The 17,513-nt window shown below is 50.7% G+C and overlaps 1 protein-coding gene across 1 annotated transcript in view; it reads left to right on the top strand.

Moving 5' to 3' along the window:
* The window catches only part of UBE2O (ubiquitin conjugating enzyme E2 O), a 61,556-nt gene extending 44,175 nt beyond the window's left edge, over window positions 1–17,381 (top strand). Inside the window, exons 9-18 of the mRNA XM_005526791.3 lie at window positions 132–643; window positions 3,348–3,502; window positions 4,363–4,475; window positions 5,540–5,665; window positions 6,657–6,746; window positions 9,031–9,688; window positions 10,544–10,680; window positions 11,191–11,394; window positions 12,070–12,127; window positions 13,583–17,381. Of these exons, the coding sequence (XP_005526848.2) occupies window positions 132–643; window positions 3,348–3,502; window positions 4,363–4,475; window positions 5,540–5,665; window positions 6,657–6,746; window positions 9,031–9,688; window positions 10,544–10,680; window positions 11,191–11,394; window positions 12,070–12,127; window positions 13,583–14,337 (2,808 nt within the window). The 3' untranslated portion in view covers window positions 14,338–17,381. The remainder of the gene's footprint in view (window positions 1–131; window positions 644–3,347; window positions 3,503–4,362; window positions 4,476–5,539; window positions 5,666–6,656; window positions 6,747–9,030; window positions 9,689–10,543; window positions 10,681–11,190; window positions 11,395–12,069; window positions 12,128–13,582) is intronic.
* Window positions 17,382–17,513: the final 132 nt, after the last annotated feature.

Raw genomic sequence — 17,513 nt, 5'->3', positions numbered from 1 at the left:
AGTCTGGTGCAGGTGAAATTTGCAGAGTGCAATGGGTGCCGTTTTTCCTTGCTGAGCTGAGCATTTCCCAGGCTGGCTGGCAGCCTGCTGAGTGTCCAGGCACAGGTCTGACCCACGTCTGCTCTCTCCAGGTGAGACGGCTGCTGAAGAAGCAGATCGTGAAGATCATGTCGTGCTCCCCGGAGTCTCAGGGCACCAGTGAAACCCCTGACAAAGAGTCTGCTGCAGCTGTTGACCAAAAATCAGAAGAGCTTAAGCCTGAATCCAACTGTGAGCTTGATGATTCTTCCAACAGTGCACCAAGTCCTGGGGAGAGAAAGGAGGAGCAGCCTGAAGAAACGGGGAAGGAGAAAGGGGGAGCAGCAGCTCGGCAGCAGCAGCAGCAGCAGCCTCCCTTTCTCCTGAAGGATGAAGGGCTGCCTGACTACCGGCTGCAGTCCATGGAGCAGGATGCGGACGATGAGGCAGCTGATGACACTGATGACACCAGTTCTGTCACCTCTTCAGCTAGCTCCACTGCCTCGTCCCAGAGTGGCAGCGGCACCTGCCGCAAGAAGAGCATCCCTCTTTCCATCAAAAACTTGAAGCGGAAACACAAGAAGAAGAAGACCAAGGTTTCACGAGAGTTTAAGCCAGGAGACAGGTGAGCTGGATTCCCACACCCATGTGTAATTGCCAAAATCTCCCTTACCCAAGTGCTCAGCTGGAAAGCAGCACCCCTTGAACTCAGGTGCAGGATGTTGGGGAGTTTGGGCACCACTTGGTAGTAACTTACAGCAATTATCTTGTGATGGCTGTGCAGTGGCCTGTGTGGAATCAGCTTGGTCTCAGTCCAGCTTCTGATGAAACTGGGGCCATGTGACCTGACACTGATGCTATTCCATTTCAGCTGTGCCTCAGGGCATCGACAGCATATCTGTGCTGTGCTAGACTCTGTGCAGGGAAAGAGGTGAATAAAGATCACACAGCTTAAACATGACACTAATTGGTTACCTTATTGGCAGCTTCTGCAGAGAGGCTGAGGACAGACCATGCTCTAGGAATGGACAGCTTATCATAGAGAGCTGTCTCCAGAGCAGCACAGAGCTCTGAGCTGGCAGGTGGTAGTGCTGCCATGGTCTCCGTTATCCTTACCCTGCTCTGCAGAGATTTGCAATTTTTGCCAGAAGTATACTTCTTAATATTGGAATTTTTTAGTGAACAAATTGCACTCACTCCTGGAGAGCCTTGGAGGAATTGATTTCAGTAGCTTGGGGGAGGGAGCACTTCATGTATCTGCCCATTTCTAGATAAAACCGTATCTCAGCAGCTTTTGTCCTTAACTTAGGAATGTTTAAACTGTTTTCATGGGATGCAAGAACATCTGACAAGTGGTCTGCCTGTCTGCTGGCTTCCCTGGGCTGCTTAGTTGTGTACAGATTGTGCATCAACTGGTACAAGAGAGCATGTGGGAATTCTTCCAGGAAAGTGACATTATTCAAGAGATCCAGTAGTTTGAGAATGTCATGAACTTCATTTGCATTTTTTGGAGGTACTTAGCCTTGCCTATGAGTGGTTCTTGTAATCCATATGAGTTTTGGAGAAATAAGATTTGAAGGTCACAAAGCCCAGCAGAGCACTATCCAAGTGCGAGAAAAAATGGGAGCGTGTGATAGAGTTCTTGGGAACTTATTCTCAGTTCACTCATCATGTCTCACTCCCCTGCTGAGTGTCTCTGTTTTACTGAAGGTTTTGCTAAGGAGAGTTTAGCTGGAGCACCTGGTGACTCCCTGCATCATACAGGCAGTGGGGAGAAATCGCTGTGGCAGACCCAAGGAGTTCCAGTGCTGGATCAGGGCAGCTCCATGCAAGGAGATGCAGAGACAGACATGACACAGAGAGTAGGAGATAGAGGCTTTTTCAGCACAGACTGAGAGCCCCCAGCTGATGCTGTGAAGGGTACATGTGGCAGCTGGGCTCAGCTCAGTGTGAGGGGCCAGCGCTGTTGAATATTCCTCTGGGGTGCTGAGGCCATCAGAGATGTTCTGCTGCACTGCTGAGAAATGCCGAGTGCTTGGGCTGCCTGCCCTTGGTCACCACATGTGATGTGTCAGCTCCTGGGCACTCTGGCTGCAGGGGCCACCTCAGCATGTGGCTTTGCCATCAGTAAGTGACCTGCTGCAGCTGTCTGTGCAGCACACAGACCACTGGATATCTTTTAGTGAGGTTATACAGGGACTTTGATTAACATTGTCTTGATTTTTATTTGAAAATCACTGCTGCAGATGAGTTCCTCATTTCCTTGCACACCATTTCCATTCCCATCCTCAGCTGCACATGTCCTATGTCCCCCAGAAGCTGTCTTGTTGTATATCACACACACACTTGGCCTGTTACAGACCTTTTTGTGATAATTTCTGCTGTTGAGTGCTGGCCCTACTAAAGACTTGATCTTGTTTCCACTTCAGAATATTTCTCTGACATTTATAAAAACAGGGCTGGTGGCAAACAGCTGTATTTGCCTATTGTATCTTGTTTCTGATTTGGTTCTGAAACCAACATAAATCCAGCACTTGTGTTATTCTGGAAGGCCTGGCCAGCAAAGTAAAGGGAAGATTTAAAGCCAGTGTGGGACTTGCTCTGTTCTGTGCTGTAGGAGAGATGAAATCAGTGGAGGGCTCATTAGAAGAGTGTCCAGCTAGGCTGTCCCTCTTTCCCCAAGTACTTGGCCTCCTCAAGCATCCCTGTCAAGCCCCACAGAAGAGAACTAGCATGTGGTCCATTGTGGCATGTTCGGGTTTAATTTCTGAGCCGCAGGGATACGCGTGTGTTTGAACAGCTGGGAAGGACATTTTTCTCTTTTAAACAAAATCCTTTTGGTTTACCCACATTCAGTGTGTTGCCTCTTTTCTTTTGGTTTTGTTTGTTGTTTTTTTTTTCTTTCTGGAAGGGCTGTGATGATTTATCTTTGCAGTCATGTGTTTTTCTAGTTTCAAAGACTTCTCAGAGCTGTCAGGCTGGAAGGTGCTCCAGTAGAGAAGATCTCAAGTTTCAAACTGTTTGAAGCTCCTGTCATGCTTCTGTCAGGGGCAGAAAATGGGTGCTAGTAGATGTTAATTTGCCTCCATAGGAATAAAAATAAACTCAGCAGGAGCTCCCTGGGAAGTCAGTCCTCCTTCAGCAATGTGACACCACAGGGGTTGAGAACCCATCAAAACAAAGCCTGCTGTGTAGCTGTGTCCATGGGCTCTACATGGGGGTTCCTGACTTGCTTCCCAGCCTGCTGATCCCTGTACCTTTGTGCTGCTGAGGTCCACCTTGATCCCTGATGTTCCCTTTGGTAACTCATCCCCTTTCTGTGCTGCCAGGGTTGCTGTGGAAGTGGTGACCACGATGACTTCAGCTGATGTGATGTGGCAGGATGGCACCGTGGAGACAAACATCCGCTCCAATGAGCTGATCCCTGTCCATCATCTGGACAACAACGAGTTTTGCCCCGGCGATTTTGTGGTGGACAAAAGAGGTATTGGGTGTCAGAACAATGCTCTTAATTGCAAAGTATTGTTCAGTGTGGATCCCCTAATTTGCTCTGTAGCTGTTAGGATTCATTTGAGGTGAGCACCTGACAGTGATTCAGCTGACTTGGTGGGAATGGCAGCAGAGAACTATTATTTACGTACCAAAGTTGAGCTATGACGATAGGAAGGATGTGGAAGGAATAAATACCAAGGAGCCAAACTAGGATTTTCAGTATTTCTGCAGAGCAGGGGTGTTGCCCACCTTGAAAGGGCCAACAGTTCTGAGCTTTGTCCCAGAGTGAGAGGAGAAACAAACAGCTTACCTCAGGCTGTTTTCTCTCTATGGCTGATCTATCATGACCCTCACGTTTTGGGATCCAGAGGCATCTTTTTGAATCCCTGTTCTTCACCAAGCCAATTGGTGATGAGCACGGGACAAGTTCAAGGAGTCTTAAAGCTTTTGGATACAAAATATTGATGATACCATCTGGGTCTCAGCCCCTTTTCTAGCAAGGGTAGACTGTCAGCAGTGGGGACCAGAAGACACTCAGGTTGGGAAGCAGGAAAGCTGGCTGAGAATAAATAGAGGCTGTTTTATGTGGCCATTTCTGATGAGTAATAGTCTGACAGGTCTTCTGGGTTACATGTAGTCTGTGGAAAGTAAAGTTACCCGTCAGCTCCAGCTCTGCCATTCTAGTTTGGCAACAATTTTCATTGTGTAGGAAGAAGTGTTTTTCCTTATGCCATTCACAAGTGGATGGCTTCAGCCATGAGAGCCCAGGAGCTGACAGCCTCAGTCACTGAGCAAAGTCTGTGCTCCTTTGCCTGATTTGTCTGTTTTCTTCCCTACCATTGTGACCAAAAGCTCAGAGCTCCCAGGACCCTGGGTTGTATGGAGTGGTACAGTCTGGGGACCACATCGGCCGTACCTGTGTGGTGAAGTGGTTCAAGCTGAAACCCAGCGGAGATGATGTGGAGGTAAGTGCAGGAGTCAGTGCCTGCTGCAACCAGCTAGGAGAAAGCAGCCACAAAATAACACAAGCCTCACAGATAAACACAGATAAGCCTGGAAATCAGCTCTGCATTGATTGTGTGTCCTTCAGGAAGGGAACAGTGCTTATGGGCCTGAGAGACTTAGCTAGAGGTGATGTCACTTCATATTTGTAGATGCCTGTGAGGTAGCAAAGACCAGGCAGATAATTTACATACTATGGTATCATCAGACTCTGGTATGGATGAAGATTTTTGCTAAAGTCGTCACAGACAATTGATTACTTGTGTTCACTGTAAGAATTTTTCATCCCCATGTCTTTGCATGGTTCATAGAAAGAGAAACAATCTATAGCACATTGTTGTGCTTGCCTCTGCCAGGTACTATTGCCGATAGTTACCCAAATACCTTTTTGTTGAGATTTGTAGGAATGCTGTATTTTCCAGAGCCTTGATAGACTGCAGTCTAGTTGGAGATGAGAGGGGACCTTGACACTGCTTTGTCCTGGCCTGCCAGACCACATTGTCATAACTGGCATGGGCCCTTCACATGCAGAAGCAGAGCATCAGTCTGGCCTGGGGTTGTGCTCCACTTATTTCTCATAATTTGTGAGTCCCTAGCTCTCTTTCTCCAGGAGAAATCAAATGTTTCCCATTAAATGACATGTTTTTTTGTCAAACACTTTCTGTTGCCTTAGTTAATTTCAAAAGTAAACTTGCACCCTTTGGGCCTCAGTGAGCTGATTTGAGAAATCAAAGGGATTAGGAATTGAGGAATAAAACACTGTGGTTGCACATCTCCTTGTCGTGGTGACATGGACCCTGAGGTAAAAGTGAGGGTGAACAGATGAGACAGAATGTCTGCTTCCTTTCATTGTTGATTCACACGCTACTGGTTGAGGTGACAAAGAGGGACAGCAGCAGCCCCTTGCAGGCTGTTGGAGCAGCTGAAAAGGGACAGAATAAAACACAAAGTGCTTTGGAGTGCTGAAGTGTTCTGGGGGTCAGTGCAGCCTCGTGGGGCTGACATGTTGCACTGTGTGTCGGTGCAGCTGATCGGGGAGGAGGAGGATGTGAGCGTGTACGACATCGCCGATCACCCAGACTTTCGCTTCCGCACCACCGACATCGTCATCCGCATCGGCAACTCCGACGGAGCCACGGCCAAGGAGGATGAGGTGGGTCCTGGGCACAGTGGAGTGATCACATTGTCACCAGGTATTGGTGGAGACACTTTGAAAAGTTGACAGGAAGGCTTTAGGCCCCACATGGGCATCCTGAATTCCCTAGCCTTCCTGATTTTGTATTGGTGTCCCCTGCTCTCATGAGTAGCCCATCAGATCTCTGTCTGGTGGAGATGAAACCTTGGAATCCTTTGACCTTGATGACAGTCTGCAGCAGAGCAAGAGTGAAGATGAGACAAGAACTGAGCATATGCCTGAGAGCTTTTCATAAAACTCTTGCTTAGGATTTCAGAGTAACTTGTAATAAAAGGATATTCTGTGGGCTCCTGAGCAACCATGAAGATGGATTTGTCATGAAACCGGTTTCACTTGGCAGCAGAAGGCTGGGGTTCAGCTATGGCCACTGAGCTATGTTCATGTTAATTTTGTTGAGCTGATTGATCTCCTTGGGGATAGAAGAAACAATTTATATTGTAGAGGAAACACCCCTGGAGAGATCTCCAGCTTTTGAGCCTGCTGCCCTAAAGTGTTAAAAGGTGTAGTGTAGCTCTTACAGCACTGAAACATCCCAGCCTGCTCAGCTGACCTAAATAACCTGCTGCAGGGCTAGGTGCTCCTTGCCTGCACAACTGTGGCTTGTCTGTTCATGCTTGTGCTCTTTGGAGAGCCCCTGGTGCTGGGTGTTGGGGGGGGCTGAGGGCACCCCACTAGAGGGCACCCCCATTCCATGGAGGATCCTGTCCCTTGTTGGCACTGAAAGGCCACTGGTCCTGTCAAAGATCAGGATCTCCTGCCAGACCAGCCCTCCTGCTCCTTGGGGAGAGGAGTTCTCCCCAGCTCCATGACAGAGTTGTGCAGTATCTGTATGTAGGATGCAGGTGTTGCTCTAGGTGGTTCCTCCAGCTGGGGAATGTTTCTCAAATCCTTCCTGCTCTGAAGTGCCTGGGGAAGAAAAGGGACTGACAAACCTCTCTTGTCTCCACAGCCTTCGGTTGGACAGGTGGCTCGTGTGGATGTGAGCAGTAAGGTGGAAGTGGTGTGGGCTGACAATTCCAAGACTATCATTCTGCCTCAGGTGAGGTCCTGTTCCAGCTCCCAATATCACTGTAATTCTTAGCTGAGTGGCAAGACTTGGATTTAAACCCTGTGTGTAGAGAGATTCACTGGGTAAGGGACTCTTGCTCTGTTGATTGGTGCAGTCCCATGTGATAGGGTGGCTTCCCAATTCTGTTAGCACAGGAAAATACTTTTGTCAGGAGATTTGGGCAACTAGTTGCTCATAACCGCTCTCTAATCTAGTAATTAGGAAAGCCTGGACAGGCTCTTTTTGCCTTCACAAGTCCAGTGCATGCTCCCAGCTCTACCCACAGCCTTGCTCCTGGCCTCCAGCACCTGGTGCTTTACAGAGCTCAGGGATCATCAATCCTGACTGGAGCCTGGGTTAGTGAATTGCCCAACCAGGGCACTGCTGAAAGACGATTGTGAAATGCCACTATAGTGGGGTTTTCAGCTAAAGAAACTCCTCCAGAAGCTGGGCCTGAGCCACAGTTTGTTACCTTAGCTAACCTAGGGATCAGACTTAAATCTTATTCCAGGGCAGGGAAGGAAAGGGTTGAGTGCAAGCTGAAAAATACAGATGCAGCCACACTGCTAATCCACTGCACCCCGCTGATTTGTCTGGGGTTCTTTTAAGGCTTTTGTTGTACTGTCTTGAACTCATACTTGCTGCTCCCCATACAGTTTCATCCCATGTCTTCTCTCCTTGTTGCCTGGAATGAAAGCAGACAGCCTAAAGATACAAAACAACCTACATCTGTAGAGTCCCATTCTGTCACTGGCAGAGCAACCACTGCCTCCACTGCAGAGATGCCTTAGCAAGTACAGAGTACTTGAGCAAGATTCCTTTTTAAACCAAGCAGCTCTGCATTCATTACAGTAGAATAGTCAATGCCTGCACTATGGCAGTGGACTGGGGCGTACAAAGCAGGCTGCTGTCTCCCTTCCCCCTGTTGTCACATGTGCTTGGATCACAGGCACAATCAGAGGTCTGATGCGTGCTCCACAAAGGGCTGTTCTCACACTGCGGTGCCGGGGCTCTGCAGCAGCTCCTGCTGTGTCACGCCAGTCCCTTCGATTCTGCTCCTCTGCGTAATTATGGAAGTTAGGGAAATGTCAGGAGCATGAATTATCAGTTGGTAAAACCATGATTTATCAATGCCTGACCATGTGCCCAGAGACAAGCTGTCTGGGTCCTTTTTCACAGCTCTAAAAATAAAGATGGCATAACAGGCTAATTAACTTTCCAACTCAGATTTGGATTAGCTTTGAGGGCAGTGAGTTTTGATGGCTTTTCCTGCCTGCAGTCACTTGTGTTGAACCCAGCTAACCTCTGCTGGCTGCCTGTCTCTGGGTGGCACAGGACTGGCTCAACAATGCTGGTTCAGTTGAAGGCTTTGACAAGATGACTGAGGGTCCCTGTGTTTTAGCCTCTGGGGTCATATCTTGCAAGATTAAGAGGATTCTTGGGCTGTCACTCAAGTGTCAGAAGCTTGTGGATAAAATGCTCCCATCCTGTAACTGCAAACACAGCCCTGTAAAGGGCTTGCTCCCCTGGTTCTTTGTTGGTATTTAAAGCTGAAGGAGGTCTGTAAACCTCTGCAGAGGGACCTCCTGAGACATAGCATGTGCAAAAGCAAGTTGTAGGAGGCGAGGCTGGATGGAGTGGGCATGTGTTCAGCTTCCAGTAATGAGAGGGAAGAGAACATTTTATGTAAGAGCTTATTCAGCAACTTGGGTGAGGTTCCATTGTCCCAGCTGAATTTTAAGCAGTAGCCACACATAACAGCTAAAGCAGCCTAGCAGGGCTCTGTCGGCAAGTATCATGTGCCACAGGAGAGGAGAGCTGCTATGGGAATGTGTTCCTGGTTCCAGCATTGTCTGTGGAAGGACAGAAGGTGGAGGCAGCCAAACCAGGGCTCTGTGCCAACACAGTTGCTGGTGCAGAAGCAGGACCAGAAATACCAACTCCTTACATGATACCAAATACCTTCTGAGCTCTGTGTTCTGAAGCCCTGGGGTATCCAGGTAGCTGTGCTGCACCTGCCTGCACTCCAGAGCTGGATTCCAGACTCTGGGAGGACTGCAGCCCATCTAGAACTTGCCCTAATTTTACCCCCAATGCTTTAGTTGGAAAAGTGGAGGATGGGGCTGTGTGGTTTCACAATCTCTGCCAGCATAGATGGAATGGGTTTAAGCAGCCCAACCAATTCCAAATGGAAACTCCTTTTTCATAACATACTTTTAAAAACAACTAAAACTGTGCTTCAGCCTAAGTCTCATGTAACTCTGCTCTTCTTTAGCACTTGTATAATATTGAATCAGAAATTGAGGAGTCAGACTATGATTCTGTTGACGGCAGCACCAGTGGGGCATCCTCAGAGTGGGAGGATGAAAGTGACAGCTGGGAGACAGATAATGGCCTCATGGAAGATGACCACCCAAAAATTGAGGACTTTGAGCCTGAGGAACCAGCAGCAGAGGAGGTGAAAAAAGTAGAAGAACAGGTCCAGGGAGCTGTGGCTATGGCAGTTGCAGATGTTGCTACAGAGAAAGCTGGCAAGGATGGAGCCCCAAAGAGCTTCCGGGAACTAAAGGAGGCCATCAAGATCCTGGAAAGCCTGAAAAATATGACTGTGGAGCAGCTGCTGACTGGCTCTCCCACCTCCCCAACTGTGGAACTGGAAAAACCCACTCGGGAGAAGAAGTTCTTGGACGATATTAAAAAGCTGCAGGAAAATCTAAAGAAGACCTTGGATAATGTGGCTATTGCTGAGGAGGAAAAGATGGAAGCCATGGTAGAGACAGAGAAGAAGGAAGAAAAAGCAGAGGCACAGACACCAGTGAGGTCAGAGTGGCCCAGTGAGACACCAGTGCTCTGCCAGCAGAGTGGAGGGAAGCCTGGAGTCACCTTCACCAGTGCCAAGGGAGAAGTGTTCTCTGTGTTGGAGTATGCTCCAGGTGAGTGTGGGATACTCAGTCCTTCACTGCTGTCCTTTATCCAAAACCTTTGCCTCAAACTTTTTGGATTCTGTATCCTTTCTTCTTCTTCTTCTTAGTCCTTTTCATAGCCCATTAACTGGAGAGGAGAAATTAAGCCAACTTCTGTAGTACATTGTGTTCTGGGACCTAAGCATGGCTTTTAGATAGCATCTCTAGGCACTCTTGCACTTTCCCAAGGCTCAGAAAGCTTCCCTCTTTCCCAGGGTGGTGACTAATGTTGGAGGGCTGCAGACATCAGTTGCTTTCCACTGCAGACATTTCCTTGCAGGTTGCAGGGTTTGTTCAGGCTCTTTTTTCAGGGCTGAATTGGTCGAGAAGCAGAGCAAAACCAGCTGGTGTTCTTGTCCTAGTGTCCATGGTGAGTGAGTATCCTTATTCACTGGCACCAATGTTAGTAGCCAGACATAAAAAAACTGTGTGCAACATTGGTGACAGTGGAGCCCAAGGTGCTCATGAGGCAGCCAGGCCAGACCTGAGAGGGAAAGGTGACCAAACTGTTGTGAAGCTGCAGATGTAGGCAAGAGAAAGTGGGGAGCTGTGCTTAGGTTTGGCAGAGAAAGGGCCATGGATTGCCCCAACTGTGGGACAAGGCTCCTTGCTGGGCTATAGGGGACAGTGAGAACAGGAGATGCAGGTTGTGGTTGCTGTACTGTGTGGGAAATAATCTCGCCTGGCTCCTGGCTCAGCACCAAAGCAGGTTAACTCCTCTCTTCTACATGATGCATATTACACATGGGTAGATTTGCCTTCATGAGGAACCTGTGGCAGTTTCCAAAGGCAGGCTGTAATTCAGTTGTCTTCCTTGTCCCACAGATTCCCATGCCTTCAAGAAAATGGAATTCCAGCCTCCAGAAGCCAAGAAGTTCTTTAGCACCGTGCGGAAAGAGATGGCTCTGCTGGCCACCTCCCTGCCTGATGGCATCATGGTGAAAACCTTTGAGGATCGAATGGCAAGTGCCTGCTCTCAGATGCCTCTGTGGTGGTGCTGGGCTCAGCATCCAGATCCCTGTCTTTGGAATTCCCTGCTTAGCCCTAATCCTTTGCATTAGAGCTGCAGGAATGTGTGCAGCATGTGAAACAGGGCTGTAATTATCCAAAATGGCTGCTTTCACTGCTTTTGCATTCCCCGAGCCAGGGTGGCAAAAAAAGGAGCTGCTGATTGCAGGGAGCCTGTTCTGGGTGCTGAGTGGGAAGACAGGCAGGCAGCCAGCAAGGGGCTGTGTCAGCAGGGAGCAAGTTTGGGATTTTTTGCCCTCCTCAAAGCCCTGTTTCAGATGCAAAGGTTCACTTTGCTCTCAGGGTGCAACTTCTGGCAGGGGAAGGTGCCCTGAGATGTGCTGTTTGAGCTGACACTTGAAAGGGTCGAGTCAATCACATCCCCACTCCCTCTCTGTGTAAATACAGCTCTGCCAGGGTAAGAGGGTGTTTCCCAGTGCCTGACCTCCTGCCTCTCCCCACAGGATCTCTTCTCAGCACTTATCAAAGGGCCCACACGCACTCCCTATGAAGATGGCCTCTTCCTCTTCGACATCCAGCTCCCCAACATCTACCCCGCTGTTCCGCCTCTCTTCCGCTACCTCTCCCAGTGCAGTGGGAGACTGAATCCCAACCTGTACGACAATGGCAAAGTGTGTGTCAGCCTCCTGGGGACCTGGATAGGCAAGGTAATGCCATCATCCATCTGTCCCTGCGGAGCAGGGGTTGTGCTGGGCTGCTTTTGGAACAAGGCACTCCTACCAGACCTGGGTGACTTTTGCTCTTGGGTGGTGCTTGAGCTGGGCTGGCTGGGGCTTTGGGCTCTGGTTTAGGTGTCTGGAGCAGATAATTGGCATAGTTTGGCTTTTTCTGGGTCTGTATTTGGCTCAGCTGTCTCTCCTCAATGAGAAGCCTGTGGTCAATCCAGCCACAGCAGAGATGCCAGCACCAGCATGGGGTGTGCTATGGGTTATGGCTCTGTCTTTCCACACTGTGGGCAAATCATGTAGCGTAGTACAAAGTCCAGCTGGAGACTTGGAATAAGCAGAGCCAGGGAAATACATTCTGAGCAGAACAGAGCAGCTGGGGAGGGGTTGGAACTGATGGCTGGTGTGTAAGGTTACACAGTTCCAGACAGAACTAGCCTGAGAGGGGTGTGGTGCTGGTAAAAAAATAACGGAGAGATGTGTTGTTGAGATGGGACACCAGCACATCACGTGCTCATGGAGTCCTGTTCCTGCCGTGAGCCACAGGATATCAGCAACAGGAATGCAGAGCAACTGGGGCCTCACTTCATCTGACAATAGTCACAGAGCAGACTGATGGTGCTTCAGCCCTTTAACATATTTGTGTGTGCATTTCAGGGGACCGAACGGTGGACCAGTAAATCCAGTCTCCTTCAAGTACTCATCTCCATTCAAGGTAAATGCTCCTGCCAAGCCTGTGGGGCACAAAAAGGCAGAGGGAGGAAGGGATGTTGGCTTATGGGGGCACACAATTGGGATCTGCCACCCCAGTTGGGTTAGTGCTTCCTTTTGCTCTCACCTTGCTGGACAAAGCAGTGTCCTTCTCTCTGCTGGAGCAGTGGAAGCAGGTGCCAGCTTTCTTATGCCCAGAGTTCTGGCTGCATCCCAGGGCTCTGACACAATGCTTTCCCTTCTTCTTACTGCAGCAGCCAAACACAGAGTTGTCTGCTTGTTACTCTGAGCTGACAGAGGTGAACCATTGTGTCCTCAGCCTGTTACCAAAGTTAGCTCAAGTTGCTAAACTGGGCCAATTTGTTGGACTTTTTTTTATCCCCACTGAGTCACCCACCCATCCTACCTGGGGCATGTTTTGCACATGATGCTGCTGTTTATGCTCCTACCAAAGCAGAGAATAATCAGGGGTGTGCCTAGACGAGCCTCAGGGCTTCCTGCCATGGGGCTTTGCTCTGCCCTATCCAGATTGGGAGCAGACAGACTAAACCACGTAACTTCCTCATGGATGACTTTCTGTGCAGGGAGCTCAAGCATGTGATGAGAAACCTTTGACACAAAGCAAGTGTTCCTTCTGACTGGAACTCCTGCTCCTCTGAACTTCCACAGTTCACCTATATCCTCTTGTGGGAGAAGGACACCACTATAAAAGCCTTTTCTTGTTTCCAAAGCCAAGGATCCAAATTTAGAAAATGAAATACTAAATGTTTTACCAGAGCAACTTGGTGTTAGGGGAAAATCTTCTCTCCTGCTGCCTGGGTTTTGAGAGAGACTCATCATGTCCCCAGCTTTAATGCAACTTCTGGCAGGCTGCCAGCACCCTGGCAGTGCTGATGATGTTGCTACATACCTGTAATTTCATTAGACCAGGAGTAAGCAGGAGAATTCATGGTTAAGGTGACTTGTCACAGTCTTCAGTGCCTCAGAACTGCACTGTCTAATAAGACTCTGCTGGACAGACCAACCTGGCCAGCTCAAAGCCAGGCTCTGCAGTCCAGCCTTTCCTTTGTTCTGATTAAGAGGAGGAAGGGGGGGAAAAAAGCTTTTGTTGTTGTTTGCAGGGGTTTTTTGCAGGAGGGAAGTGAAAGGAGCTGTGAAACCTCTCCCTTCCTGCCCTTTTGACCTCTTCTGCTGTTGTATGCCCTCTGCATTGTGCTGGCAGAGGGCTGTTCTTGCCAGCCAAGGAACGTGGATGCCACTCCCTGCATAGTCTGATGTCCCCATCACGTCACACCGCTCCCCTTGCAACACCAGTCCTTTGCCTCCTGCAGGTTCTGGGGGCTCAGCCTTGCCTGTGCCTGAGCCTTGATCTTTACCCTCTTGGCACGTGTGGACTGCCAGGAGATGGTGATTCCCGGCGTTCCTGCCTTAACCCCTCTGTCTCCCGTTCTCCCGGCAGGTCTCATCCTGGTGAACGAGCCCTACTACAACGAGGCAGGCTTCGACAGCGACCGGGGGCTGCAGGAGGGCTACGAGAACAGCCGCTGCTACAACGAGATGACGCTGATCCGCGTGGTGCAGTCCATGATGCAGCTGCTGCGCCGGCCCGTGGAGGTCTTCGAGCACGAGATCCGGGAGCATTTCCGCTGCAACGGCTGGCGCCTGGTGTCCCGCATCGAGTCCTGGCTGGAGACCAACGAGCTGGTGGAGCGCAGCCACGAACAGGCCAACGGGGCGGATTCTGCCTCCCTCCTGTGCGACGGTGGCAGCCTGGCCGAGAGCCCCGGGGACACGGCGGGGGCGCTGGCAGAGTGCAGCTCGGAGCAGGGCGGGGGTGCCGAGCTGTCCGACTCGGCGCTGGACGGGAAGGAGGAGCTGGACGAGTCGGAGTTCCCGACCACGACGCCCAACGCCGGCGACCTCCAACAGTACTCAGACTCGGAGAGCACAGGCCAAGCCAGGGGGGACCTGGCCAGAGACCGAACGGACGAGGGGAAGGCTGCCCAGGACTCTGCCTCGCAGCCCAGTGTGAAACCAAAGAAAAGGAGAAAGAGCTACAGGAGTTTCCTGCCGGAGAAGAGCGGTTACCCCGATATTGGATTTCCCCTCTTCCCTTTGTCCAAGGGGTTCATTAAAAGCATCCGCGGTGTCTTGCAGCAGTACCGGGCTGCCTTAGCAGGGGCCAACATCCCGGAGTGGACAGAGGACAAATAAACCATCAGGTTAGGGACAGGCAGGTGCAGGGGAGAGGGAAAGCAGCAAAAAGTAAATTGGCAAATGCTGTTACCGATCAACTGGCTTCTCCTTCCAGCTTTTCTTCCTCAGCTTGGTTTGTTCCAAAGAAGGTGCTAGGCCTGATTGCTCCTCTGAGGAAAGGTTGTTTAAGCATGAATAACTCTTTTCCCCCAACCCCTCTTCCTTCCCCCTGTCCCATGTACGTGCTCTTCTTGCAAGTTTGACCCTGCAATGGTAAGATTTGAGACCTGCACAGAAGCAGTCTTGCAGCCACGTTCCCTCTGCACTTTCATCTTGGGGCACCTTTCCACACAAGGACTCTTCCTACCCAGCGCTACACCCAGCAGGTTGTTCTGGTGGGGTTCCAGCCAGGAGAAGGGATTGCTGTAGTTTCTGGAAATGAAGGGCAATGCCCTCCCAGTCTTTTATTTTTCTCTGCATTCCCACAGGTTCTATGAAGTCTACCCCAGCTTATCTGTACTTAGACATTGGATTGTGTTTGCATTGGAGTTGTCTGCACCATACAGAGTTGCTCTAGTCTTAGTTGTTTACCCATAGCTACAGGGTTCTTCCAGTCGGGGTTGGTAGGCAGGGCCAGAGCTCTGCACTTGGCACTTGTGCTGCCCTGGGAGTGCTGCAGACTTTCCATCCAGTTCTGCAACTTCCAGGTCAGTCTCCTGGAGGCAAGTCTAGCCATCCCCACTTCTTTTTCTCCAGAGTGAGGCAAACTTCCCCTTCCCCACCATGCATGCCTGTCTTCTAGAAGTACATGGGATTCAGGGTATTGCCCTCGTTACTTGCTTAGGTATCCGAGTCTTTTGTTCCCAGCCATCCCGGCTGTCACACAGCACTACACCCACCCTGGATCCCAGCCTCACCCGGGCAGGCAGCAGCGAGTGATCCTGGGGCCTGTTGTAGATCTGGATGAACCTGGCATGGCTGCTGCTCCCTCATCCAGCTGTACTCAGGTGTTCAGGAGTTCTGGGAGCCAGGGTCACCCCAGGAAAGCCGTGTCAGGGCGAGGCCCTGTTGTGGCAGCACCAGCTTGTGCCGGTTCCTGCGCTGTTACAACAGCGCTGGTTTGGGCTGCTATCAGCTCCTTCCCTTGCCAGCTGTTTCCCATGGTGGCCTGGCTGAGGCCAGCAGCACTGTGGGCACAGCACTTCCCATCCCTAATCCCAACCACGGTACTGCTGGATGCTCTGGGAAACACCTGGCGAGGGCAGCCTGTGTTTCACAGCCTGAGCTGGTGATTGTGAGCACTTTGAAGCAGTGACTAGCCAGAGTCCCCTGGTCAAGTCCCCTTCCTGAGGCCTCAGGTTCTGTCTGCACACACTTTCACTTGGAGCTGGGTGGTCCCACTCCAGCCCTGCTGCCTTTGCCCAGTGCTCAGGCATTGGAGAGGCACCCACGTAGCATCCATGGGGAGCACACTCTGTCAGCAAGAGTCCTTCCAGCTGCACAGGGAGGCAGTGGTGCCAGGCTTCCCAGGGAGGAGTCAGGCTGAGCAGATGGCTCTGCCAGAGGTAAGGATGAAGCCAAAGCTCTCTGCTCTTGCTCAGTATGGCTGCAATTAGAAAAGGAGAACAGCAAGAGAAATCCCAGCACATTGGCACAGTGCTTTTTGCTCCCAGAAGCACCAATGGCTGCACCCACCAGCCAAAATCCACACACCCTCTTCCTGCCCCAGGTGCTTTCCTGCTGCCCCCAATGATGCTCCTGAGCCAGGGGCTGGCTGCACAAAGCCCTTCTCATGTCCCCATCCAGCATTAGGATTTTGGAAGACACGTCCTTCTTCTGGTGCTCCAGAGGATGCAGGGCTTGGCTGTGATGAAGACCTGGGCTCCAGAGCTCTCCAGACACCGCTCTGTGGGTGATGATGTGTGCAGCAGCTCCAGCCCTGCTGCAGGAGCCCTCCCTGCCTGGCAGGTGGGAAGTTGGGCAGACTTGGGGGTGCAGAGAGGGGCTGGGAGCCGTGGGCAGGACAGAGCGAGCTGGAGCTGTAACCTGGCCACGCTCAGGAGGGAATGGATCCCTCTGAGCGGAGCATGGGAGTGTCTCAGAGGGCTGGGAGCAAGCGTGGGCAAGGGGTGAGGCCACTGCTCCAGGGCAGGGGAAGAACAGGCACAGAGGCTGATTCCAGGCACAGCCACGGTTAGTGAGCCAGACACTGACGCCCTCTGTCCCCAGAGCCGGGCTGTGCTGCCCCTAGACCCACAGGACCAGTGACAGAGGGAGGGAGGGAGAAACCCACCGGGGGTGGAGGAGCTGTAGGGTTCCCCTTTTCCCCTCCTTTACTCTGCAGCTCTCATCTCACAGGGCAGGGGCCAGGCAGGCACCATGTCCTCCCCTTTGCCCAAAAGGTCTCTGATCCTACACAAGAGCTTTTGCACAGGCTGGGCTCCCTTCGAGGAGGTGGATGTTGGGCTGGAAGGGGACACTGCTCCCCCAGGCACCGCTCGCTCTCTGCAACTGTCCCAAACCCAAGCGTGCACAGAGGTTTACAAATTTTCTAAAGCTTTTGATAATGTGAAGCTCCTGGGTGATGAAGTTGGTGGTGAGCACACTGCAGCTATGTAATTTTTTGTGTATGTATGTAATATTTAAGGGTAACAAAATCTAAAAGGCTAAAACCTTAAAAAAAAAAAATTAAAAACACACAAAAAAAGCCAAAGCATGATGCATATTGTTAGCCTTAAAACTGGCTACACGACTGTGTGATGTACAAATGAGAGCAGCCTGTAACTGTTTTAAGTGCTGGGGAGGGGGAAGAAGCATTACAAAATCAGTTTGTAGCCTTGATTCTGTACAGTATTTAATGAATTAAAAAAAAAACCCGACTTGAGGCCATGCTTAGAGGTGTGTTGTTCACGTGCAGATGTGGATGCTTGGTTGCTTATATGTATAAAGTGCTGTGTGACCATTAAAACTTTTTTTACCTGCAGATTTTTTTTTTGTTTGGCTAACCAAGGTGTAATAAAGGAGGGAAGATGACTTGCCATTAAATTTTGCCTCTGTGAGTAGTTCTGCGAGTTGTCTCTTTCTTTCCCCCACCACCCCCGCCACGCTTCTGGCACTTGCCCCTCTCCGGCGCATCCCTGCGCCAGCCTCGGGGCTGGACAGGGTCCCGCTGGCTGAAGCCGAGGCCGGCGAGT

The sequence above is a fragment of the Pseudopodoces humilis genome, chromosome 21, assembly GCF_049639895.1.
Source record: "Pseudopodoces humilis isolate 2021_Gansu_Grassland_sample_001 chromosome 21, ASM4963989v1, whole genome shotgun sequence".
Lineage (NCBI taxonomy): Eukaryota > Metazoa > Chordata > Aves > Passeriformes > Paridae > Pseudopodoces > Pseudopodoces humilis.
Note: the sequence above shows the minus strand (reverse complement) of the source record. Positions and strands in the feature narration are given on the sequence as shown.